This window comes from Octopus sinensis, linkage group LG1 (genome assembly GCF_006345805.1).
Source record: "Octopus sinensis linkage group LG1, ASM634580v1, whole genome shotgun sequence".
Classification (NCBI taxonomy): domain Eukaryota; kingdom Metazoa; phylum Mollusca; class Cephalopoda; order Octopoda; family Octopodidae; genus Octopus; species Octopus sinensis.
Window position 1 is genome coordinate 45,130,068 of NC_042997.1, and position 27,500 is coordinate 45,157,567.

A 27,500-nucleotide genomic window follows, 5' to 3' on the forward strand; every position below is an offset into this window, starting at 1 on the left:
TGCTGGTGGCATGTAAAGAAAAAACAAAATCAATTGGGTCTGATGGAGGCAAATTGACTGAGTTCCTTTCGAGTGTGGGGCCTCACGGAGGCAATGGCCAAGACTGTTAGTATAATGTTGTGCTTGAGAAGAAGACCCCCTCAAGCTGAGCAAAACCTCAGTCATGGCAGATACCAGTGTCATGCAAATGATGCCGGTGATACATAAAAGCACCCATTACACTCTCAGAGTGGTTGGTGTTAGAAAAGGCATCCAGCTGTAGAAAACGATGCCAAATCAGACTGGATCCTGGTGCAGCCTTCCAGTGTGTCAGCCCAGTCAAACTGTCCAACACATGCCAGCATGGACAACGGACATTAAATGATGATAATATGTATATATATAAAACTAGCATTTGGCCAAACTATTTCAAAGTTCATTTTTCATTTCAGTGAAAACTTGGTCAATATTTTTTGTTGACCAAGTTTTGACCAATTCAGAGATCCTCTAAGATGAAGAGTGGACTTTGAACACTTTGACTAAGACAATAGATGGTCCTGGTGCCTTGGAAATTTCGGAATGGTTTTTCAAACATGAGTTGATTAAAAATGCATGTGCACACACTGCATGCAATACAGCCTGTAGTATAAATAAGTATGATGGTTTTCTCAGATCCCCGGTCGAACCGTCCAACCCATGCTAGCATGGAGAACGGACGTTAAACGATGATGATGATGATGATGAAGGCAAATACAGGTGGCAAATTAGTGGTTGCTGAAATATTAAATCACTATGATTTAATTAATTCTTCAACAAATGTAACTGGATCAGATGCAATTAGTGATATCAAACAAATGTTATTATCATTAGAAGTTATACTAAGCTGCACATTCAATAGCATTTACATAATTCTGCATTTTGTACCAGATTTATGCAATTTAATACAACATAGGTGCAGGAGTGGCTGTGTGGTAAGTAGCTTGCTAACCAACCACATGGTTCCGGGTTCAGTCCCACTGCGTGGCATCTTGGGCAAGTGTCTTCTGCTATAGCCCCAGGCCGACCAATGCCTTGTGAGTGGATTTGGTAGACGGAAACTGAATGAAGCCTGTCGTATATAAGTATATATATATATATATATATATATATATATATATATATATATATATATATATGTGTGTGTGTGTTTGTGTGTCTGTGTTTGTCCCCCTAGCATTGCTTGACAACCGATGCTGGTGTCTTTACGTCTCCGTCACTTAGCGGTTCGGCAAAAGAGACCGTTAGAATAAGTACTGGGCTTACAAAGAATAAGTCCCGGGGTCGATTTGCTCGACTAAAGGCGGTGCTCCAGCATGGCCGCAGTCAAATGACTGAAACAAGTAAAAGAAAAAAGAAAAAAAAGTAAGAAATATAACAAGTGTCTTGAAGCAATTTTCCCAGCTAAAATGCGGGTTAACCCCTGATATTCTTCTCTATGTTGCCCTATTCTCTACAAACTCCCTCATCGATCTCTTGTTCACGTTTCCTCCTTCTCAGCTTTGACCACATCTTCCTCACTCTTTTCCTTTTTCCTTTTCCTTCCACATTCATTTCCATTACTCCTCTCATCATGACACATATTTCCACTGCACATGAAAATGCATGGCCCAGTAGTTAGGGTGTTGCACTCATGATCACCAGACTGTGGCTTCGATTCCCAGACCAGGTAATGCGTTGTGTTCTTGAGCAAAAACGACCATTCTATGTTGCTTCAGTTCACTCAGCTGTAAAAGAGACATCCAGCGACTGACTGGTGTCTTGTTCAGGGGTATGTTGTGATCTTGGTCACTTACACAACATCAGAACTGGTTAACAGGCCCTATGGGTCCTAAGACTCAACAAAGTAGTTACGATACATGATTCTGTGCCCCTTATCTCATTTCTCTTCCAAACAAGCATCACTTGTTATATTCCTCTCAGTCTCTGCAATTCATTGTCTTTCCAATCTATCTGAGTGGACGTGAAAGAGAAAATTGATTATACCTCTAAATACCAAATCATGGCTATTGTTTATATGCTTCCGTTCAAAGAAATGGAAAATGCACCAGAACAGTTTGCCAATCAACTTTTAGCAAAGCGCCAAGAATTGCAAGGCTAGTTACAAGGCAATTTTGAAGCCTTGCAATTTTCGTCATCATTGCCATCATCATCATCAACATCAATTATTATTTTTATCATCCACTTTCTATACTTGCAGTGGTTGGGCTTTATTGAGGCAAATTTTCTTTGGCTAGATGCCATTCCTGTTGCCAACCTTCACTTGCTTCCAAGAAAGGTAATATTTCACCATAGCTAGACTCGCTTTTGCAGAATATTGTAAATGAATGACAATACTTGTATGACAGTGATACTCATTTGCAACTATCATGCAATGTCAAGACAAGGGTACAAAGAAACACATTCACACATATAATGGGCTTCTTTCAGTTTCCATCTATCAAATACACTCACATGGCTTTGGTTGGTCTGGGACTATAGTGAAAGGACTTGCCCAAAGTGTTATGTGGAAGGAGTGAATCCGAAGCCATTTGGCTGCTAAACAAATTTCTTGACTGCACAGTCACATATGCACCTATGTGTATATTACATAAACGTCAAATTAAAAAGGAAAAAAAAATCCTTTGAGTTGTACAGGTGAGAAATTATGCAAAACATGTAAAGAAACATATTAAAAAATGAAAACAAAGAGAAATGATATTGAATTAAACTACATAGGTGTAGGAGTGGCTGTGTGGTAAGTAGCTTGCTTACGAACTACATGGTTCCGGGTTCAGACCAACCACATGGAACCTTGGGCAAGTGTCTTCTACTATAGCCTCAGGCCAACCAAAGCCTTGTGAGTGGATTTGGTAGACGGAAGCTGAAAGAAGCCCGTCGTATATATGTATGTATGTATATATATATATATATATACATACATACATATGTATATGTGTGTGTGTGTATATGTTTGCGTGTCTGTGTTTGTCCCCCCCCGCCCAACATCACTTGACAACCGATGCTGGTGTGTTTATGTCCCCGTAATATAGCAGTTTGGCAAAAGAGGCCAATAGAATAAGTACTAGGCTAACAAAGAATAAGTCCTGGGGTCGATTTGCTCAACTAAAAGCGGTGCTCCAGCATGGCCACAGTCAAATGACTGAAACAAGTAAAAGAATAAAAGAGTAAAAGAGCATACCAATTGTAATGAACTTATAATATTTCGGGAAAGATTCTTCTTTTCAAATACAAGAAAGAAAATAATGAAAGTGATGAGGGAAACATGTTGTTACAGGAAGGCTATTCCAATGCAACAGCATATTTATCTGAGTACTTTGACTATTTTCTTTCTTCTATTAGGGAAGAAGAATCCTTCCTGAAATATTAAGAAATCATCAAACAACCTATGTAATATAATACAATATCTTTTCTATTTGTGTTCAGTTATTGACATCCTCTTACATATCTTGCTTAACTTCTCACCTGTATTGCTGAAAGGGTTTTTAAAAATATTTATATAATTATAAATTGTTTTTTAAATTCCTTATTGTGTGAGTGTATATATAAATAATAACACTTGGTTAAGAAGTTTTGTTTCCCACTCGCATGAATTTGAGTTCATCCACATTGTGTGGCACCTTAAACAAGTGTCTTCTACAATAGCCCCAGGCCAATCAAAACCTTGTAAGTGGATTTGGTAGATAAGGACCAAAAGAAGCCCATTGCACATGTGTGTAAGTGTGCATATGTTTGTGTAAGTGTGTGTTTGTAGTTCCTTGCCTTGATACTACACGACAGTTATGAATGTTGTACATGAATGTTTGTTTTCAATATTCTGCAAAAACATGTCAGGTCAAGAGGAAATATTACTTTGCCAGGAAACAAGAAAGGATTGGCAACAGGATGGACATCTGACACCTGACCACAGATCTGCCTCAATGAAACAAATGCAAACACAGAGGAGTGGAAGTTAAAATGAGGATGATATAAATGTGTGTGTGTGTGTAATAGGTACAAGTATGACTATAAGCCAATGAATGGCTGTCTTGTTCAGAATTTCACTTCAAAACCACATGTTTTCAGGGTCCATCCTATTTTGTGGAATTTGGTAGATAGAAACTGTATGGAATATTGGTATGTGTGTAATGTACATGTGTGTCGTGGATGCATGCATATACACACGTGTATGTGTGTATATGCAATATTTAACTGTGTCTTCACATTGTCGTTATATGAGCAAAAGTAGTGACAATGTTTATGTCTTTAGAAAATAAAATGTCTAATCATTCAACAGTTTCAGCTAGTGTTACAGGCTAGTGGAATAAAAAAAAAATGCTTTACTTGAAATACAGTTAAGTGTTAGCAACAGGAAAGGCATCCAACTGTAGAAAAACTGCTTCATTAACTCTTATCCTAGCTATGATAGCATAGAAGTAAATGGACATGAAAATAATAAAATAATAGTAATGATATGTGTGTACTTATTTATGAGTACACACATATCTATCTATCTATCTATCTATCTATCTATCTATCTATCTATCTATCTATCTATCTATCTATCTATCTATCCATCTATCTATCTATCTAACTATCTATCTATCATCTATCTATCCATCCACACACACACACACACACACACACACACATTTACAAACACATAACCACAAACATATTCAAATATATATTTACATATATTAATAGATAAAGCTCCTTGAGACAATCAGAATTTAAATAAACATTTTAAAGTGTTTTTCACAATTTCACTAGTTAATGGATTTTATTATTTAATATACTTATATTTGCAAACACTTTCCAAATATTGAGTAATGCATTATACTTATCTCAAATAAGTTTTTAAAAATTCCTTTTGAAATCCTAGATACCATGTTTTGTTTTCAACATATACTGAGTATTGGATATATTTGATGGCATTTATTAATTGTTTCCTGAATGTCCAAGGTTCTGGACCAAGTTGCTGCTGTTGAAAAACTTTAGCTATTTTTGCAATATTCCTTCTGATAGCCAACTAAGTACAGAATTTTTAAAAAGAAATTTTGTTTTGTATAAAGATAGCCTAAAAGAATATAATTTTATTGAATTTAACCCTTTAGTTACCACATTTCTGCTTTTGTTATAATTAATTTAGAAAATAAGGAAGGATTTATTAAAATATTTTTTTTTTCTGTTTAGAATACAAGTTAACATAAAGTCTCAATTGGAAGGTTTTAACTTAGATCACTTTAACCCTTTAGTGTTCAGATTATTCAATCAAACATAATGCCTATTGATTCCCATTGATTTGAATTAATCATGCATTATCTCATATCTTCAAGATGTTGATGGTGTAATTACTTAATGTAGAATAACATTGTAGGGTAGGTGTGAGAGCCTGGATCTGGTCAATTTGAACATAAAACAGATTAACTATTTTGGCCGGATATGGCCGGTTTAAATACTAAAGGGTTAAAATGGGATGTTCATATTATAGAAAAAAGGGTAGTTTAAGACAGGTTGATATCAAAAAGGATATCTTTCTTTTGCGTGTCTAAAAAGTGTGCTTATGATATACTCCTTTGCAGGTTCATTACTGTTGTTTCCCTAATGTATACCTTACAAGGTTGGTAACTGGTATACTCAAAGCTAACAATGTGGTGAACCAAGAAATTTTCAATAAATTATAGTCATGATAATGGGGAATAATTAATTAACCTAATGACCAGTTCTCTTTTACTCTTTTACTCTTTTACTTGTTTCAGTCATTTGACTGCGGCCATGCTGGAGCACCGCCTTTAGTCGAGCAACTCGACCCCGGGACTTATTCTTTTTGTAAGCCCAGTACTTATTCTATCGGTCTCTTTTTGCCGAACAGCTAAGTGACGGGGACGTAAACACACCAGCATCGGTTGTCAAGCAATGCTAGAGGAACAAACATAGACACACAAACACACACACATACATACATACATACATATATATATACATATATACGACAGGCTTCTTTCAGTTTCCGTCTACCAAATCCACTCACAAGGCATTGGTCGGCTCGGGGCTATAGTAGAAGACACTTGCCCAAGATGCCACGCAGTGGGATTGAACCCGGAACCATGTGGTTGGTTAGCAAGCTACTTACCACACAGCCACAAGACAGAGGAGATAAACACTGAATTTGAAATCAATCATAAAAAGAATGTAGTGAGTGAGGGATATATTGATTGGAGGTATCCCATGTTTCAGCCTTCTTATATATCTTCAGTAAAGCATATACTTCACCAGTACAGCTAAACTAAGTGGATTACAGAGATAACTTTGTGTGTGTATGTGTGCACATGAGGGAAAGAGAGATTCAGTGTAATTGTAGATTACTTTCTTTTAATTCATGGTTAATGACTTTATGAGTTGTTAGTATATTTATTAGCATCCGTAAAATCACTTAAAAATTTTTATGAATTAATTTTATTTATTCTTGGAATGGAGGCAATGTTTCTATTTTTTGAATTTAAGATATCTCCTTTAAAATTCCTTCATTCACTTTAAATTGAGTGTTCCTTTGATTTTTACAGTTAAATTTATATCTGTTGTTTACTTGTGTTAGTGGAAGAGAAATATACTTTTGTTTGGTAGGCACCGTAATAGTACCTAACATTTAATTCTTGTATCCATTATTATTTGCATTTTGTGTCAGATATCTAATTTCATTTCAATATGAATGAGTGTTAGAAGACTTTTAAAAGTACTTTTGGACAAGTTGTGTATAGTTTACATAGCGCAAAAACAAAAATCCATAAGCTAAGGAAACTTGAAGAAAAATTAGTAAAAGATGTATTGGTTTACTTTTAATACCACATACATACGCACACACATGCAAGCTTTAACATGTCATAGGAGATTCTCAAAAAGTGTGTTTCTTTTGAATGTCCATATATCTAGTTACACAAGAAGGAAAAATATTCTCTTTCACTCTTTCTCACCAAATCTCTCAATCAATCTTACCTCATACATCTACCTGTACGTATAGAGTGGCCTGAAAGTCAGTGAAGGTTGTGCTTTTGTTATTTACTGCATGGAGTTTGGGAGAATACAAAAATATACACATAATAAAAAAAAAAAAAGGTGTTCAGTGACTTTTGAGCCAACACATTTGTGAACCTACACCCACATACAAATATCCATGGATATATTTACAAACACGCATATGTTCACAGTAACTATGTATGTGTGTATATGTCTCTCTCTTTCTATCTATCTATCTATCTATCTGTCTATCTATCTATCTATCTATCTATCTATCTATCTATCTATCTATCTATCTGTCTGTCTGTCTGTCTGTCTGTCTGTCTGTCTGTCTGTCTGTCTGTCTGTGTCTGTCTGTCTGTCTGTCTATCTATCTATCTGTCTGTCTGTCTGTCTGTCTGTCTATCTATCTAACTATCTGTCTGTCTGTCTGTCTGTCTATCTATCTGTCTATCTATCTATCTGTCTGTCTATCTATCTATCTATCTATCTATCTATCTATCTATCTATCTATCTATCTATCTATCTATCTGTCTATCTATCTATCTATCTGTCTGTCTGTCTGTCTGTCTGTCTATCTATCTAACTATCTATCTGTCTGTCTGTCTGTCTGTCTATCTGTCTATCTATCTATCTATCTATCTATCTATCTATCTATCTATCTATCTATCTATCTATCTATTTATCTGTCTACATACACACACATGTATGTATATCCTTCTAGTCAGCATACATTCATATTAGGAGCTTTTGCACTTTTCATACACATCTTACTAAGATAGGAGATAAAATATGATTGCATATCATTTCTTTACACACGTGTTTGCCTATCAGTTCTTGCGATGTGGTTTTTGCTGTTTATTAATGCCCTTGCTCCCTTGTATGAAATATGTGATAAGAAATGAAATTGATGAAGAGACTGACTACTATCACACAACAACAAAAAAAAAAGAGAGAGAGAGAGAAAGAAAGAAAATCTCCAGTATTACATGGGAGCTTATCTATCGATATTAAAATGTAATTATCAACCAAAATATAAAGAAAGCTCATGAAAGACTGGAAATATGAATAGGAATACTTTCTCTCCTTTTCCTGTTTCTGATATATTTATAAAAAGGGATTTTGCATCCATTTTTCCACTGAGGATTTTAAACATGTACATTATGCTACAGATTGCTAGGATAGATATTCCATACTTTGATGCTTCTATCTAATTGCTAAATACTAAAACCACAAGTTAGTTGATCTTTTTTCCCCTAACCACAGGAGATTCTAGCAGGAAATTAGTGTGCTGCAAGTAATTCTGCCAGAAAGTCCAAATACCATTTCTGAAGCTAGGTAAACAGTGAAAAGGCAGAAGTAAATCTCTAAACAAAGAACTTATAACCCTTAGATTGGTAATTCATTAAACCTGTAGTTCTCAAAGTGACAAATACCAACCCACCCCAATATTAGAGAGAGGTCTCTTGATGCATCCTCTCACAGTATTTATTTATTAATGAGAAGACAAAATAAATTTTATCTCCATATATTTCTTTATTCACCAAGGTGTTTGACGAGAATAAAAGTTGGAGACCATCTTAATTTTATTAAACAAGGCAATTTGTCCACCATCTTCCTTTTCCATCCACACAGCTTTCCCAACCCCCAAAAGGCTCATCCCTATGAGGAATACTTTAACCCTTTCGTTACCAATCCAGCTCTTTAGTACAAATGTCTTGTTTTCATAAGTTTTGAATTAAAATCTTCCACCAAACCTTAGTCACAATTTATTTTCCTAACACTAGCTGAATGATAACTAAGTTATTTTACTAAATTCTTTGTTATGTTTAAAGTAACTGAAAGAAACACAGAGCATCTCAACAGAAATAGGGTAACAAAAGGGTTAAATGACATTGCGTTTACTAAAGTGATTAGTAATAGTCCATCCATCTAGCCATCCTCTCTGCCCACTATTTCTGGGAAGGTCATCGGAGTAGAGTCCTCAGGCACTTCCTCCAAAGTGTCATATCTGCAGCAAATGTCATTAGATTTTCCAACTGGATTCCAAAGCATGACAAGCTGAGACTATGGATATTATGGAACCATCTTGTTCTTGATCTACCCCTAGGTCTCTCCAGCAGGTTGGTTTGGCTTGAAGAATCCATCTTGTGATTCATTCTTGTGACATTCTAATGACACGTTCATTAGTAGTATTGAATATTAAAATATAAATTAGTGTGATGGTGGTTGTGGTGGGGAACTATGTCAGTCGAGATTTACCATTCCTCTAGATATGTATATAGAGGCCTGAGTAAGATTTTTGAGGAAGTCAGGCAGTTGCCCAAGTGTGTAAGTTTCTTTTTTCCATGCCACTAATGTTGTCCAAATGGAAGAATGTCGACTTGGACTGATGTCAATTGGTATCGAAGTTATTGCAGGCATGACCGTTAGAAATAAAGAACTGGAACAAATGTTCAGGCAATCCATTCCACTGGTTTCTTCATCTTTTTTTTTTTAATGACCTCTGAGTGGAAAGTTGACTTGAAAGCTGACCTTGGTGGGATCTGAATTCAAAGAGCAAAGAGTCAGAACAAACACTGCAAGGCATTCTATCCAAAGCTTTAATGACATTGCCAGGCTGCTGCTGTTTTGGAATGATAGAAACAATAGAATCTTGTGGCATTTATTTGGTTACCTACATTTACCTTGTGATTTAAAACAATGCAACCAGATACATTGCTTATCATTCCTTCAGGATCGATAAAATAAGTATGAGTTCTTGTACCAGAATAAATTTAATCATCCATACCATTTCCTTACAAATTTGAGGTTTTGTATTACTATAGGAAATCAATATTTACTTATAGCTATGTCAACATTTACAAAGACGTTATCATTACATCAGCTACTGCAAATGAAAGAAATAAGAAAAGCCCCCTATTGTCTTAAAACCAAAGACACAATGGACAACATAGACCTAGGTATACAAAGAAAAGATAGGATGGTCACAAATGGAACAATGCCTTTGATTATAGTTTTGAGTTCTTAAATTTAGAGAGGAGATTAGCTTTACTGACAGAAGAAAGACAAAAAATAATAGTGGGTCCTACTGATTTTTTAATTGACTGTACAGAAGACATGTGTGTGTGTGTTTGTGTGTGATTGGGTATATAAATATATATATATATGTATGTATTTATATATATATATAGGCTGCAGTGAATAAACTGTCGTCTAAATTACACAAGTTGCAGTCTGGGGAGTTACCCAGCCTGATATTAGGGGTGATGTGGTTGCAGAAATTGTCTTATAGTCACGACTGGGTTCTCCTACTTGTGTGGCATGGTGCAGAGTTACCAGACATAGAGACATCCAGCAGCCACCCTATTAACCCAGGGCAAGACTACCTCCTCCAGGAACCTGATGGAGGCTTCCGTGTTGAGTCTGAGGCCATGTGGGAAGATGAATGGAGGCATAACATTGCCATCACTAGTGATCACTCTAAATACCACGATGTTGACTGGATGTTTGATTTTTATCACTCTTGGTCCAAGCACTCTGAAATGTTCGTATTGGAGCGTCCAGTGCAAATACCAAGCAGTACAGCAGGTAGTTTCCAAATTTCTTATTTCTTTATTGCCCACAAGGGGCTAAACACAGAGGGGACAAACAAGGACAGACAAACGGATTAGTTGATTACACTGACTCCAGTGCATAACTGGTACTTAATTTATCAACCCCGAAAGGATGAAAGCAAAGTCGACCTCGATGGAATTCGAACTCAGAATGTAAAGACAGATGAAATACCACAAAGCATTTCGCCTGGCGTGCTAACGTTTGTGCCAGCTCGCCACCTTGATTCCAGAATTCTGCCAGAAATTTGGAAACAAATTGCGTCATGGTGCTGTTTTTCTCACTGACGGTGCTCAACCAACCCTGCTGTATTGTGGAGTCAACAAAAAAACAATGCACATGCGCAAAATAAAAATTATAAAATGGCAACAATTTACTCATTCCACCTTTTCTTGCCATCACTGCTCACCCTCCCACCACCCACACTCCCTCCCTATTTTTCTAACCAGGTTCTATGTTTATATCCTTGTTACTTGTCAGTATAACCTAGCACTACACCACCTCTCTTCTGCTCTCCCTTACACTTTTGCTATTTCCTACTCTCTCTCTCTCTCTTTCCCTTTGGTCACTCTTCTCTCTCCTTCTCTTGTTTTTCCTCTGACTAAGTAACCAAGTATCACCTTTACAGCAGCACACTTGTTTCTGGTCTCTTTCTGTACCTCTCTCTCTCTCACTTACTGGGTAACCATGTACCTCCTCTATAGCAAGACACCTACTTCTGCCTCTCTATTTCTATGCTACACTCTAACCTTTCGTCATCTGATACTGGATCCCCTCCTCTAATGCTCCCTCTGTTGTGGCAAGACACCTGCTTCTGTCTCTCTGTCACTTTCTAACTTTCAACCTCTGACACAAATGCTCTTTCCCTGCTCATAATTCCTTGTCTTGTGAGTTACTTGGTTGTCCTGCCAGTGCTGGTACCATTTTAAAAGTATCTAGTCCACACTGTAATGTGATTGGCATCTGGAATGGCATCCAGCTGTAAAAATCTTGCCAAAACTAACTTTGCTTGTGCAAGTGCTGCATAAAAAGCACGGAATTCGCTCTGTGAAATGGGTGATGTTAGGAAGGGCATCCAGCCAAAAATCCCTGCCAAAACAGACACAGTTGCTTTGGGTAGATTTCTGATATGTCCTGCATTATGATTACATATCTTGTCATCCCCATGACTGGCCTCTACGGCATACCTTGCCAACTGACACTGCTTGCTGTGTCTGTCCACTATCTATCCATAGTAGAACAGCCCACTTCTCACTTGGGGGTGTCCACCACAACACCTCCCCACTTTGAGATGAAAAGTAAAGCTGTTCTCACTACAATCTGAACTCAAGTTCACATCCTAACCACAGGGTTTTGGATTTAGTTTCAAAATGTGGTACCTTGGGCAAGTGTTTTCTCCATTAGTCCTGGGCCGATGAAAGCCTTGTGATTGGATTTGGTAGTTGGAAACTATATGAAGCCCTTCATTGTAAACAAGCATCACCATCACACACATGATGCCCTTAATTTTCAATCTTCTGTAAAAACATGTTTGGCCTTGGGAAAATATTACCATGCTCAGAAACAGGTCAGGGTTGGCAACAGGAAGGCATCCAGCCATGGAAAGTATGCCTCAACAAAGTCAATCTGATCCATGCAAGCATGGAAAAATAGCCTTTGAAATGATGACAATGATGACTATGAATGCAAAAAATCTGGAACAAATGTTGTTAGGCATTCTGTTTGCAGTTCTAATGATTCTGCTAAACCACCACCCATACCATATAATAATAACAATAACTATATCTCAAGCAGAAAAGAAGTAATTTCCATCAAGAAGGTATAAGAAAATATACTTAAGTTTTTTGTTCAGTAACATACAGGAATACATACAAGCAATGATATAACAACTTTTGACTGAAGTAGTTTAAAAACCATTTTATCCAATTTTATCTGTGAATTCATTCAGTTTTGGCTCTAAGGTAGCTAGTATTTAAATTTAAAAAAAGCATCTTTCTGAACAATAGAGTAATTGAATAAAAAACATCTTTCTGAACAATGGGGTTTGGTATCCAGTTAAATTATGAATTATAAGTAGCTCTAATAATGCAAATGTTATCGAATTTGTAAAAATTATAAACAAATAAACAAAGCAAAAATAAAAAGCAAAAGAAAAAAAAACATAGAACATGTTTAGAACTATAACATGCATAAAAAAATGGCTTCCCCACCACTGAAAAACAAAAATAGTCATGTATAAGAATACCTGTTAGAGGATGTAATTTCTTCAGCATTTAAGTACCACTGAATGTGAGGTTTTGGTGTTCCAAAGGCAGTGCAGTGCAGTTGCACATTGCTACCATAATCTGGTCTAGATTTGACTTCATCAGCTTCAATGAATGGAGGCACTGGAAGAGAGAAAGAAATAGATATATATATATATATATATATATATATATAGTGCATATGTTTTATTGGCTAAACTGGCAACATGACCATTCCTAAATACAACATATATATATATATATATATATATATATACACATATATATATATATATATATATATATATATATACACACACATATATATATATATATATATGTACATATATTATTAAATAATAAAATGAATGGTTTATACCTGGTAACTTACTCATAAAGCACAATCACTTTCACAGTGTTCATTGTGTATTTGGTTAATGAGAGACTAATAAAAATTCTCATATCTTCCATCTCTCATTAACCATATATATGTGTGTGTGTGTGTGTGTGTGTGTGTATCTACAGAGAGAGAGAGGCAAAACAATATTTAACACAGTAATTTTGGCTGTCAGATCAAAACTTTTTGCCCTTTTAATAAACCTTTGATTAGACAAAGAGAACTTACTTTCTTCTGAATGACAAAGATACATAAAACCTGTAACTATTTCCAAATTTTATAATTTTAAACAGATGAAAACTTATTTCTGGATAGAAGGATGAGCTAGTGGATGTAAATTTTTCAGCTGAAGGATTGACCTAGCACTGCAAGCCAATATATTTCTTATTAATTCCAAAGTACTCATGATGTGATTCGAACCTGTTGGATAACCAGCCTCTGGATGGTTATCTAGTACTCTATATACTTGACCAAAATGACAAACCAACAGAACCATCAGTACGATGGTTAGAATGGAATGAGATGATTAGGGTGTGGCTGTTTGAACACTGGTGATTCGGTATGGCTGACTGGACACTGAACCTGTTTTGACTTTTTAGTATTGGAGACACACACACACACACACACACATATTCTCTCTTTACTTACTTGTTTCAGTCATTTGACTGTGGCCATGCTGGAGCACCGCCTTTAGTCGAGTAAATCGACCCCGGGACTTATTCTTTGTAAGCCCAGTACTTATTCTATCGGTCACTTTTGCCGAACCGCTAAGTGACGGGGACGTAAACACACCAGCATCGGTTGTCAAGCAATGCTAGGGGGACAAACACAGACACGCAAACACACATGCATACACACACATATATATATATATATACATATATACGACAGGCTTCTTTCAGTTTCCGTCTACCAAATCCACTCACAAGGCATTGGTCGGCCCGGGGCTATAGCCGAAGACATTTGCCCAAGATGCCACACAGTGGGACTGTACCCGGAACCATGTGGTTGGTTAGCAAGCTACTTACCACACAGCCACTCCTGCACCTATGCACAGAAACATATATAAAGAAGGGGAGAGCAGCAGAGGGACTTTATAATTTACTAATAAAACATGACTGATATAAACACTTGCCCTCTTCTCATACACATAAAGAGAAATATGCTCAGAGAGAGAGAGAGGGAGAGGGAGAGGAAGAGAGAGTAAAAGAAACATTCAAATGTGCAATGTCAAATAAGTCAGCATTAACTCAGCGACATCAAATAAGTGGTGCCAAAATGGCTGAGTCAAAATGTCTCATGACCTGGACAGAATGTCTCCTGATCTGGACAGAATGTCACATGTTATTTGTTCTGAAGTTCAAATGTGACTTCCATCTTGTTTTTTTTGGGGGGGGGGAGTGGGTCGATAAAGACATACAGATCCAAGGACAGTAGATTGGAAGCATCCCTTGTAGTCCAGCAACATTGCTTGTGATGACAGTAGTGCTAAGCTGTATTGACCTAAGTCAGGAGCCTTTCTCTTTCTTGGACAAACATTGTCGGTGTGGAGGGGTGGTGACGTCCATGTTTGGACAATTGCCCATTGACAAAAACAAAAAAAAATGTTGCTCTGTCTTGTACGTACATGTGCAAATACATGGACAACCTTGACGAAAGGAGAACCCATCTACCTTATGAATTTAGTGTATATTACACTTTCTGATTAAAAAAAATTGATAGACTTGGGCATCAGTGTCAAGTTACTAAGTCTATTTTACAACTATATGGTTCTGGTTTCAATCCTACAGTGTGGTATATTGAGTAATTTTTTTTTTCTACCTGGGTAGATCAATGCTTTGTGAATGAAATATGATGGAAAGATGCACTGCATATAAGCCCATTGTATGTGTGTGTGTGTGTGTTTGCGTGTAAGAATTTGAGTGTTTTTGCATTCCTTTACTTCAAAAAGTAACTTCACCATTCAATAAATACAGACTGCTAACACAGCTCCAGACTGAACTAAATCCTGGAGGTTGATGTGACTGACTACAACCCCTGAAGGCTGCAGTTCAGTGACTGAAAACAGTAAAGGCATAAAAGACTACATATATAATTAAAAAAGAATGAGTCATGTCTTTTATATTTCACAAATACTATATCGACCAATTGGCAAGATGGCAGAGGTAAAAACAGCTGAGTGATTAAACAAACCCTTAGACTGTGTGTTCGATTCTACATTATTTTATATTATTAGATGTATATTTATATCACGTGACAACGTGACCGACCAGACCATCAGATGTTTTTACACATCGCTGGTCACAATGCGTTCGCATTGTTTTAGCCTTTGAATGACGCCACCCCGCTGGCTAAGCGAGCAGGCCAACAGAAGAAAGAGTGATGAAAGAGTACAGCAGGGATCACCACACCCTGCCGGAGCATCGTGGAGCTTTTAGGTGTTTTTGCTCAATAAACACTCACAACGCCCGGTTTGGGAATCGAAACCGCGATCCTACGACCGCGAGTCCGCTGCCCTAACCACTGGGCCATTGCGCCTCCACGTATGTTCATATATCATTAGATATTATATTTCTATATATTACTTATTGGAATTAGTATCTGGATTATCTGGAGAAAGGTTATCAATACCAGACAAGAATTGAATTTAATGGAAAATTTCTCTCTTCTAAACTTAATGCTACATAGCTGGAGATAAGTACTAGCCTCAAGAAGCCAAATGATTCCAGAAATTTTTAAATGACTTTTTAAACAATACAGTCAATATGGAAATAAAGATCATTGAGGTAGTTAAGTGAGAATGATAGACAGCTTCGCATGAGTATACAAATGGTTGGGTATTTTATTTTGCAATCGTATGGTTCTCGGTTTAATCATACTGCACAGCACTTTAAGTAAGAATCTACTATCATATCCTTGGGTTACCTGAATACTTGCAAGTGAAATGGTGTAGACTGAAACTATATAGAAGGAAGCCTGTCACGTGTACAGTACCTATTTTTAGACAGTAGATTTAACCCACTGCTCAGCTTAACACCACCATCTGGCTATTGAATGCTATTAGGAAACCCACTCTGCTGCCATCTTCCAGTCTAAAGATAACCCCTGTAATATGGTTTCTGCCTCCTTTTTCACTCCATCAATCATGGATATCCTGCACATGGTTGGGGTGCTACTTTTCTTTCTTTGACTAAATCATAAAAAGAAAAGAAAAGAAATCCATCTTCAAACATTACCTTGCTATTTGTGGTATATGCTGCAGCATGATGGTAATTTTCAATGAGAGCTTTGTTAGTGACATGGTTCGAATTCCAAGTTGGAACCCTTTTGATTGCATTGTTAATGTCAGTGCAGATACAGAGTCATCATGGCAACATATTTCACTAATTTTATAAATCTGAAAAGTTACGTCTCATATACTTTAACTGATTTGAATCACTGGAGGGCAGGTGGGCTGGGGTACTGCCTTTAAGGGGGTTTTAGTTGATTACATTGACTACTGTACTTAGTTTGGTACTTGTTTATCAACCTCAGATGAAAAGGACAAATGGCGAAGTTGGTCTGGAATAATGGACATAACAGAATGGCTTTAAATGCAATCAGGTACTTTTGTTGGATGCTCATCCTATGCCAAAACACACACACACACATGCATGCATGTATGCATATACATCTCATTGGTTTCTACTCAATTCTGTTAACCAAATTTCATTAGCAAGGCCTTAGTAACCAAAGTATAAGGAGCCATGCAGAGTGGAATTGGGTTCAGCACTATGTGGTTGTAGAGAGAACACACCCATGCCTGTGCTCTTCAAAGAAATTGTAAAAATAAATTTCATCTCACAGATTTCCCTTAGAGTAGTATATTTAGACAACAGGAAAAGCAAAAGAAAAGAAAAGAAAAAAGGGATTTCAGAGGGATTGAAGATCTAGAAGAGGAGGGAGACTAGATAATGTGTGAGTGGGTGGGTACAATATGGGTGATGAAAGAAGGTGAAATGAGTGATTTCGAAGGACTTAGGAGAAGGCATGAAAGCAGCCAGTCAGCCATCTCTAATGAACAGAGGCTACTGTAGTCGTGATAGAGGAGATAGAATAAGGAAACGGTACATGTGTGGGCCAGAGATTAGGGTATGTCAGGGAGCTACTTCATATCGATCATTCAAATAGCCTTTATTTGGATGCAGTCTAGGAAGCCCAACTAATGAAAAATACACAACTGTAAGAAAAGAAAAGCTTGTTGAAAAGAGCAGAGCTTAACAATTACAAAAGAATTTGTGTTCTTAATCACACAGCTAATATATTATTATTACATTAAAACTACTGTTGCCTCTATGCTTCTTAGATAGATATTAAAATATGTATTATATACTTTAAACAAGCTTTTAGTTAACTACTGTTGAGTATTGTATATTTTCTCGGCAAACTGTAATTTTCAAAAGAATTTCTTACAACAATCATTATTTAACATTCATTAAAATATTAAAAAAATAACATATTGCTTTGTGGGATATAAAAAAAAAACTATTCAATTTTTTAAGCAAAGCCTTTCACCAATCATATTAACATATTTCTAGTTTTACTAATTTCTTAATTTTTCTTTTGATGATTATGGTCACCATTGGTCCTTATATTATAATAATTACATTTAATTATTTTATATTTGCTGATTGAATAAGGTGTAATGACACATTTTTATATTTGAACTTTTTTCACCTGTTGTGAAGCCAAAGTTTCTTATTGATAACAAAAACATGCTTGAGAGTTTCATACCCTATATTCCTTCACTATTACTCACCCCTTAACATCACAGTCCACATTAAACAAGCAAATTCTTTACATCAATCTCAACAAGACCATGAAAATTCCATCAGCAAATAGATTAACTTAACGATGGATTATTCCATTTGTTATACCAATTATATATTAATTATAATATCTTAAAGACCAGTGTTGATTGCTTTACAGACAGTCACATTAGAGAAGAGCTAAGTTGCTTGCATTTCACATTTTATACTCTGCACAGTTAGTAAAATATGGGCCTGCTGTTACGACTATTATAAATACAAACTATTTTATTGCTTATATTAAACAAGGATCGTTAATTAGCTTTCTTTGACAGACATCAATCACATTTTGGGGATTATCAAGCTGTAAACAAATATATCTTTTTCGAGGAACTTTATGAGTTAGTTTTGGAACCCTTTCGGAATCAGTTGGAAGTCACTAGCAGATAATAAGTAATGTTGTATGTGTATTAATATTCATTAGAGCTACTTTATTGCAATGCAACCATCACAAACGGTTACATACAGAAGGTGAGAACTTTGGACAGAGTTAACCAATGCATCGAGTTGTTTTATTTTGTGATGCCAACTTTACTGTCAGGCTAACACCAAAGTAAATGCTATTTGGCTGAGCTCCCTTTCTGCTCATTAACGGTAGCAAGAAAGTGTGATATTGGTTTTATAATTATCATCTTATTTGCTGAAGTTGATAGTTATACACTAATATTGATGATCCTGATACAATGCAAACCAGTAAAGTCATTGACTTACCCCTTTAAAATTAAGCACACCATGGTGGATGAACAACCAGTTCACACTCCTAGCTCTCTGCCTCTACCTAGAAGTTTAGTATTTACACATGTAGTTGCAGTTAGTTTAAAAGTATCTCCTTGTTGGCTGAACAATCCCATTTTATGGTTTGCTCAAACAGAAGTACAATTTATCAACTGGAATATCATTTAACAAGACACCAAGTTTGCATATGTGTTTGGTTCATTGCAGATTGTCAGAGGCCAAGAAGTCAATTCTCCTCCCCATAAGAATTGCTACAATGAGTTGAAAATAGAATTATCAAATGCATTTCTGCATCAGAAAAGAAATGATTCCATCAACTATTGATTAGAGAAAAGTTGGTTGATCACAGGCCATTACAGTTACTGCATAAGATGAAACAATTGTTGAGAGAAAGTACAATGAACAATAATATTTTGAAACAATTGTTTCTTCAAAGAATCCCAACAAATATGTAACTCATCCTAACTTCCACTTCAGAAGATATTATTTCTATTGAGCATCTTACTGATATCTCTGTAAAGATCTAGGAAGTGTCTAGGAAGTTGTTTGGTAGGAGAGGTCTCTTCTCAACTGAATCATATTTCCACATAGTATAATACATACAGTGCTGCAACAGCAAAGATCTTCTGAAGTGAGATACTGTGTAGTTGGTCGATATCAACTGGTTGTGTGCGTACTTGCTGTAAGATATTTTCAACAGCACATGGAATGCAACGACCATAAACCACTCATATATGTCCTGCAAACAAAGTCAAACAGACACTCCCTCAAGGAGTTGCGACACTTCAACTAATTTCAGTTTACACTAAATGCAAGAACATTACCACAACTGGTAATATCAGCTCTGTACACTTCCCCATTCATTAATTACACACAGAGTCAGTGATAAGAAAGAAAGACAATGAGAAAATCCAGTTGACATTTAATGATACTTCTTTCCTTGGAACTAAGAAAGAGCTTCACTCGAAATAGTGATGGAAATATCTGTTGTAATACAACATACAAATCACCAGATCTATTTTTGATGGGTAGTTTATTTTTTGATATTCTGCACATTCTGTCACACTCAGGAGGTTGAACTATCCAGAAACTGATTGCTTCAAGGTAAGTGTGACTAACAATTAACTAAGACATGTGGATGTAAGATTAGAACTGTGTGAAATGTTAGTATGGCATGGTTAACCATTATGTCAAAGTCTCTGTTATTACATTTGCTATTGCAGATTCTAGCTTCTAATACATACACATCAATTTCATTAGCCCTTGTCTCCTGAGCCTGAGGCTGTGTCCATTACAGATGTTATAGCAGACAGCTATGAGACTTTTAATAGAAGTTTGAATCTCTTGACTCGATGTTCTTTCAACCATTGCATATGATAGAAGCAAAAAGTCTGGATAGTCACTTTCTGCTTTAAAGATCTCATCAACAGTTGAAAATGCACTCTAAACAGAAGTCAGCCTGGACTAGTAGCATGATCTTGTTTTCATAGTTTTGCCTGGTATCTGAGCAATGTTGGGGACTGAGTTAGATTCTACCACAGTAGTCAAAATATAGGATAGGTGCAGCATGGCCACGTTGTTAAGAAGCTCACTGTACAACCAGATAATTTGGTTTCACTGCATGACCCCTCAGGCAAGTATCTTCTGCTACAGCCTTGAGCCTACTAATGTCTTCTTTGGTAGTTGTTGGAAACACACATGTTTTCTATTAATGTTTGTTTTTATGTTCAATTATAATAAAAACACTTTTACATTAATCTGATGGGTTATTCTATACTTTTGTATGTTACAAATTTATAATTCTAAAGAATATTATTGTCAGTGATTTCAAAGTTTCAACCAGTTAAGCCATTGTCAGGTGATGGCTCAGCTGGCCCAAACTTCAAAGTCACTGCCAACAACATTCTTGTATAAGAATAATATATATATGTATATATACACACACAAACACACATAGATATAGATGTATGTATGCATGAGTGCATGTGCCTATCTGTTTGTCTTCTGCATTGCTTGACAACTGGTATTGGTTTATGCCCCTGTAACCTAGCAGCTCAACAAAAATGATCAACAGAATAAGTGCTACCAGACTTTAAAAAAAATAAGCACTGGAGTAGATTTGTTTGACTAAATAATTTAAGACGGTGCTCCAACATGCCCACTGTCCAATAACTGAAACAAGTAAAATATAAAAGATAAAAGGGACAGCACTGAAGCTACCAATCACAACTGGTATCAATTTGACCAACTGAGATGGTACATGGTTTACATTTCTCCAGTAAACCCACATCAACAGTTGTTTCGTTAGTATCAAACGAGCCAGAAGATTGTACTCATGTTTTGTTTAAGAAGATATAATCAGGAAACCTTTGCTGCCACAATATTTAGAGCTATATGAAGCTTTTCATCAGACCCCAATATTTTGTAATTTCCACTAAAATCAACATCTTACTATCAGTACTGATCACCAAAAAATTACCTCTGTTACCTGAAAGCCCAGTTCTACTGTTTTCTCTTAGTATGAAGGACAGATGAGAATGAGAGACACAGAACTCCTTCAACCTCTGTACAGTCTACATGATCAGAGCATCGTGAACATTAGTCAAACTTGAGGAGATTCAGCATGCAGGTGGCTGAGTACTCCACAGACGTGGATACCATATGGTAGTTCTTGAGGAGATTCAGCATGACACACCAAGTGTGACAAGGCTAGTCCACTGAACTGCAGGTACCACACATTTTTGCCTTTGGAGTAGACTGGGGCAATGTGAAATAAAGTATCTTGCTCAAGGATGCAATGTACTGTCAGGAATCAAACTCAGGATTGTGAGCAGAATACACTAACCATTAAGTCACTGTCATTACTAAATAGGGGACACTAGTCCATGCACATCTAAAAGGTAGTATATACAACATCGACTACATTCGGATGGTGCTTTTTATGTGCCACTAGCACGGGGAGCCAGTCAGCCGGATCTGGCAGTGACCCACGCATGAATGAATGGTGCTTATCATTCAATATAAGTAAAGTTTTTTACTAGAGTTAGGATTTATATGATTGTTAGACGAAACTTAGCCACACGTAAGAACAAACTTTTATACTTGAACTTCATTTAATTTTTTGTAAAGCCAAACTATTGCAGTTTTACAAACTTGTAAGCTTCAGACTGTTCACTCCTTTTGTTTGCCATTATACCAGAGTCCAGATTAAACCAGTAAATTCTTTTCTCCAACAGCAACAAGATTTGCAACTATCTGCCAGTAATGGATAGACTTAGCAGTGGATTATTCTCTATATAAGCTAATTATTTTATAGGAAAGCATATACTGACATTTTTTTTCCCTCAGTTTCTTTACTGACTAGCTTTACAGATAGCCACATTAGAGAAAGTTGTCAGCATGTAGCAAACAACTTGCTCTATGAATTCGACACTATGCAGTTTTTAGTACACGAGACTGATTTACTTGTCCATTATAAATGCAAACTATATCATTGCCTGTGTTAACTCTCATTGACAAATGTCACATTCCCATTCTCTGGGGGATCATCAAGTCATAAGTGCACCATTTTTGTTGGAAGAATTTCACGTTATTTTTAGAATGTCTAATGTCAGATTTACCCAGACTTTTGGATATCTGCCATGACGCGATTCACTGGTAAACGACACATAGCTCTGTACATACACATACACGCACAAATATTTATATTAACATTCATTGAACACGTCTTTATTGCAACTTTAGCACCACAGTTACACATTATGACTGTAAGAGCTTTGAACACGATTTATCTTGTGCCACATTTTGCTTTGTGAGGCCAACACTTTACTGTTTTATCAATATTATAGTATAGTAAATGCTATTTTGCTAAGCTACCCTTCTACTAATTTAGAAGTAGTAGTATGTGTGATATTGGTTTTATGATTATGTTTTTATTTGCAAAACTTGTCTGTTACATATTATATGACTAAAATGTCATTTAGTTGATTGACTGATATTATGCTGTGACTTGAGGCAAGTCAATCATACTGAAACTTCAGCATTTCATCATTGGTACAGAGAAGAAAAACAAAAAGTATCAAGCTGAGAGATACTGAAACAATAACTGCCTGCTTTTAACTAGTATTCTGCCTGACATAACTTACCCTCATTTATCATAGTACTAATAATAAATATTACCTAATGCATATAGGTGCAGGAGTGGCTGTGTGGTAAGTAGCTTGCTAACCAACCACATGGTTCCGGGTTCAGTCCCACTGTGTGGCATCTTGGGCAAGTGTCTTCTACTATAGCCCTGAGCCGACCAATGCCTTGTGAGTGGATTTGGTAGACGGAAACTGAAAGAAGCCTGTCGTATATATGTATATATATATATATATGTATGTGTGTGTGTGTGTGTTTGTGTGTCTGTGTTTGTCCCCCTAGCATTGCTTGACGACCGATGCTGGTGTGTTTACGTCCCCGTCACTTAGCAGTTCGGCAAAAGAGACCGATAGAATAAGTACTGGGCTTACAAAAAGAATAAGTCCCGGGGTCGATTTGCTCGACTGAAGGCGGTGCTCCAGCATGGCCGCAGTCAAATGACTGAAACAAATAAAAGAGAAAGAGAAAGAGAGAAAGCATAAGTCAGACAAACACATACCCCCCATCTACATCATAAAGGGAGTCGCCACATGATCATTTAATCTGTTAGAAATAGTAGACAATTCTTCCTCAAAATATAATTTAGCATTTTCAAAAGACTAAGAACTTGTTGAACACTGTAGTCCTAGATTAGTCCTAGTTTTTTTTTAGTGCTTCTTAACCTTGGAGTCACTGTGAGCTTATATGTGGATAACAAATGTCAAGGGGGTACTATAGAGTATGATAGGTGCTTAGAAGGGTCACAAGTTTTCTTAGGAATAAAATAAAATATCTAAACCGAGTACAGTACTTTCATATTAAACTTGTTTTAAAAGTACAGCGTCAGGGAGCAGGATGATGATGACCACCACAACTGCAGCCACTACCATCACCATCTAACATCCATGTTCCATACTTGGCAGGATCTGGTGGATCTGTGGACTGCATCATACTTGAATGTCCGCTTTGGCATGGTTACCCTGGCTTGATGCCCTTCCAGGCACCAATCAGTTTACAACATGTACAGGGTGCTCTGTTTGTAGTACCAGCACAAATGATACCACCACGTAGCTTTCAATACTAAGATCTCCTTCAACTGAGGAGGGGCAGGACTACAGTGGAGTGGGAGGTAGCTTTATTCTCAGAGAGGATGAATTAAAGTATGAGGGAAGGGGCCAGAAGAGAATGGGCTTTTTTTTTTACTGTAGAAACCCATTCTGATATGAATAGGAAGTACATAGAGTTAACTGTGAGCAGAAATGTGGCTGATTATGAGTATATTAAACAAGTTTTCATCTTCTAAGGTAATTCCCATAGAAATCTAAAAGAGGGGCTGGTGGCCCTCCATCAGTCATGATGACAAGTGTTCCAGTTGATTTGATCATCAATTGAACAGCCAGCTCATGAAATTAACATTCAAGTGGCTGAGTATTCCACAGACGTGGATACCATATGGTAGTTCTTGAGGAGATTCAGCATGACACACCAAATGTGACAAGGCTGGTCCACTGAACTGTAGGTACCACACATTTTTGCCTTTGGAGTAGACTGGAGCAATGTGAAATAAAATGTCTTGCTCAAGGATGCAATGTACTGTCAGGAATCAAACTCATGATTGTGAGCAGAATACACTAACCATTAAGTCACTGCTTTTACTAAATAGGGGACTCTAGTCCATGCACATCTAAAAGATAGTATATACAGCATGAAAAGATAATATATACAGCATTGACTACATTCAGATGGTGCTTTTTATGTGCCACTGGCATGGGGAGCCACTCAGCCGGATCTGGCAGTGATTCACGCATGAATGAATGGTGCTTATCATGTGCCACCAGTACTGGTAACAGCCACAACTACAATTTCCATTTGATTGTGATTTGATTTTGATTTACTTGACTCAATAGGTCTCCTCAAAGCATGGAATGTCACCTGACAATTCAAAGGTACTTTTTAAATGGGCTGGTTATACGACACTGGTGTAGGCTATGGCTGTGATCTCACTTTCCTTGCCAGGTCTTCTCAGTCACAGCGTATCTCCAGAGGTTTCGGTCTTTCGTCATTGATTCTGTAAGGTCCAGCGTTCAAAGGTCATGCTTCACCACCTCATCCCATGTCTTCCTGGGTCTCCCTCTTCCACGGGTTCCTTCCACTGTTAGGGAGTGAAACTTCTTCACACAGCTCTCCTCATCCATACATATCACATAACCATACCAGCACAGTCATCTCTCTTGCTCACCACATCTAATGCTTCTTATATCCAACATTTCTCTCAGGGCTCTTACACTCTGTCATGTGTGCACATTACACATCCAGTGGATCATGCTAGCTTCATTTCTTTTGAGCCTATGCATGCCCTCAACAGTCATGGCCCATGTTTCACTGCCATGAAGCATGACAGTTCACAGACATGCATTGTACTATCTACCTTTCACTGTGAGCAAGAGGCCCTTTATCACCAGTAGAGGTAGGAGCTTTCTGAACTTTGCTCAGGCTATACTTATTCTAGTGGCAATGCTTTCTGAGCAACCATCCCAACTACAGACTTGGTCACCTAGGTAGCGGATGCTATCAACTTCTTCTAGTTTCTCCTCCTAGCATGTGATGAAATCAGTTTTCTGAGCATCTGCACACAAAAGCTACCTTCCCGGTTAACTATCCTTTGATGTTGCTGCACCTCTTATGTGTCCATAGCTTACACTGAGTATATCTTATGGAGTTTCTACCTATACCTTTTCTACAGATTGAGCAGGGCCATCTACCTGAAGGGGTTTGTGATGTGTTCACTTTCCTACTTACTAGGACTTTGGTTTTTGCAATATTGACTTTAAAGCCCTTCGATTCTAAACCTTGCTTCCACACCTGAAATTTCTTCTCTAGTTCCAGTAGTGATTCCGCTATGAGAGCAAGGTCATCAGCACAGAGGCGTTCCCAGGGGCAGCCTGTCTTGAATTCCTCTGTTATTGCCTGGAGGACTATGATGAATAAGAGGGGGCTGAGGGCTGATCCTTAGTAAACCCCTACTTCTACCCGGAAGTCTTTGCTATACTCATTGCCGACCCTTACCTTGCTAACAGCATCCCTGTACAAGGATTGTAGGTCTCTTATTAACCACTCATCAATCCCCAGTTTCCACATCACCCACCAGATAAGGGATTGGGGGCCCTGTCAAAGGCTTTCTCTAAGTCAACAGAAGCCAAGTATTGGGGTTCATCTTTGGCCAGGTATTTCTCCTGAAGTTACCGTACCAGGAAAATAGCATCAGTGGTGCTTCTACCTGGCACAAAACCAAACTGCATCTCATCTAAGCAGACTTTCTCCCTAATTAGTTGGTCTATAACCCTCTCCAGGATTTTCATATGAAAAGGTGGGAGGCACTGAGTTACAAAACATTAAGAATCCCCATCTTAGATAAATAAAGAGAGGATAATCATGGCAGAATTGCTTTTGGTAATGTCTACAAGGTCAAAGCTGACCTAGGGCTGAATAATAAAAAAAACTACACAGTATTCACATATAAGGAAATAGTAAATCTTTTACATGTTTTGTTTTAATATTGATTTCAAAATTTGGCACAAGGCCAGCAATTTTGGAGGAAGGAGTAAGTTGATTACATCAACCCCAGTGTTCAACTGGTACTTATATTATGGGCCCTAAAAGGATGAAAGGCAAAACTGACGTAAGCAGAATTTGAACTCAGTATATTAAAATCGATAAAATGCTGCTAAGCTGCCTCGTATTAACTAATATTAACAAAGAATAAATACTTAACACATCTGTAAACAGGCGCAGGAGTGGCTGTGTGGTAAGTAGCTTGTTCCCCATCTGTAAATAGGCGCAGGAGTGTCTGTGTGGTAAGTAGCTTGTCTACCAACCACATGGTTCCGGGTTCAGTCCCACTGCATGGCACCTTGGGCAAGTGTCTTCTACTATAGCCTCGGGTCGACCAAAGCCTTGTGAGTGGATTTGGTAAACGGAAACTGAAAGAAGCCTGTCATATATATGTATATATATGTATGTGTGTGTGTGCGTGTATGTTTGTGTGTGGCCCCCTAGCATTCCTTGACAACCGATGCTGGTGTGTTTATGTCCCCGTCACTTAGCGGTTCAGCAAAAGAGACTGATAGAATAAGTACTGGGCTTACAAAGAATAAGTCCCGGGGTCGAGTTGCTCGATTAAAGGCGGTGCTCCAGCATGGCCACAGTCAAATGACTGAAACAAGTAAAAAAAAAAAAAAAAGTACAAAAAAAAAAAGTAATGGATGATAGATTACTACCCAAGGGTGGCAAGTCTGCATTTGATTCAACAATTTCTGAGATATATGACTTTATGGATGATATTACAATGAAATCATGCTTCTCGTTTCATGCTAACAACATCGGAGTGATATTTTATAATAACAGAGCTATTACATGAGCCAACAACAAAATTCTATGAGATCAATTTATCTTCAAGAAATAGCGTATAAATCTCCCTCAAATTACACAAACTTAATTGCAAATAATAATAATAATAATAATAATAATAAT

The 27,500-nt window shown here is 37.1% G+C and overlaps 1 protein-coding gene across 9 annotated transcripts in view; it reads right to left on the bottom strand.

Annotated features, from left to right (window-relative positions):
• LOC115216625 (protein sidekick-2-like) overlaps positions 1-27,500 on the bottom strand; it is a 676,686-nt gene that overhangs the window by 234,366 nt on the left and 414,820 nt on the right. For all 9 annotated transcript variants that reach the window (XM_036500690.1, XM_036500685.1, XM_036500715.1 and 6 more), the window contains one exon: positions 12,872-13,013. In XM_036500690.1, the coding sequence (XP_036356583.1) occupies positions 12,872-13,013 (142 nt within the window). The remainder of the gene's footprint in view (positions 1-12,871; positions 13,014-27,500) is intronic.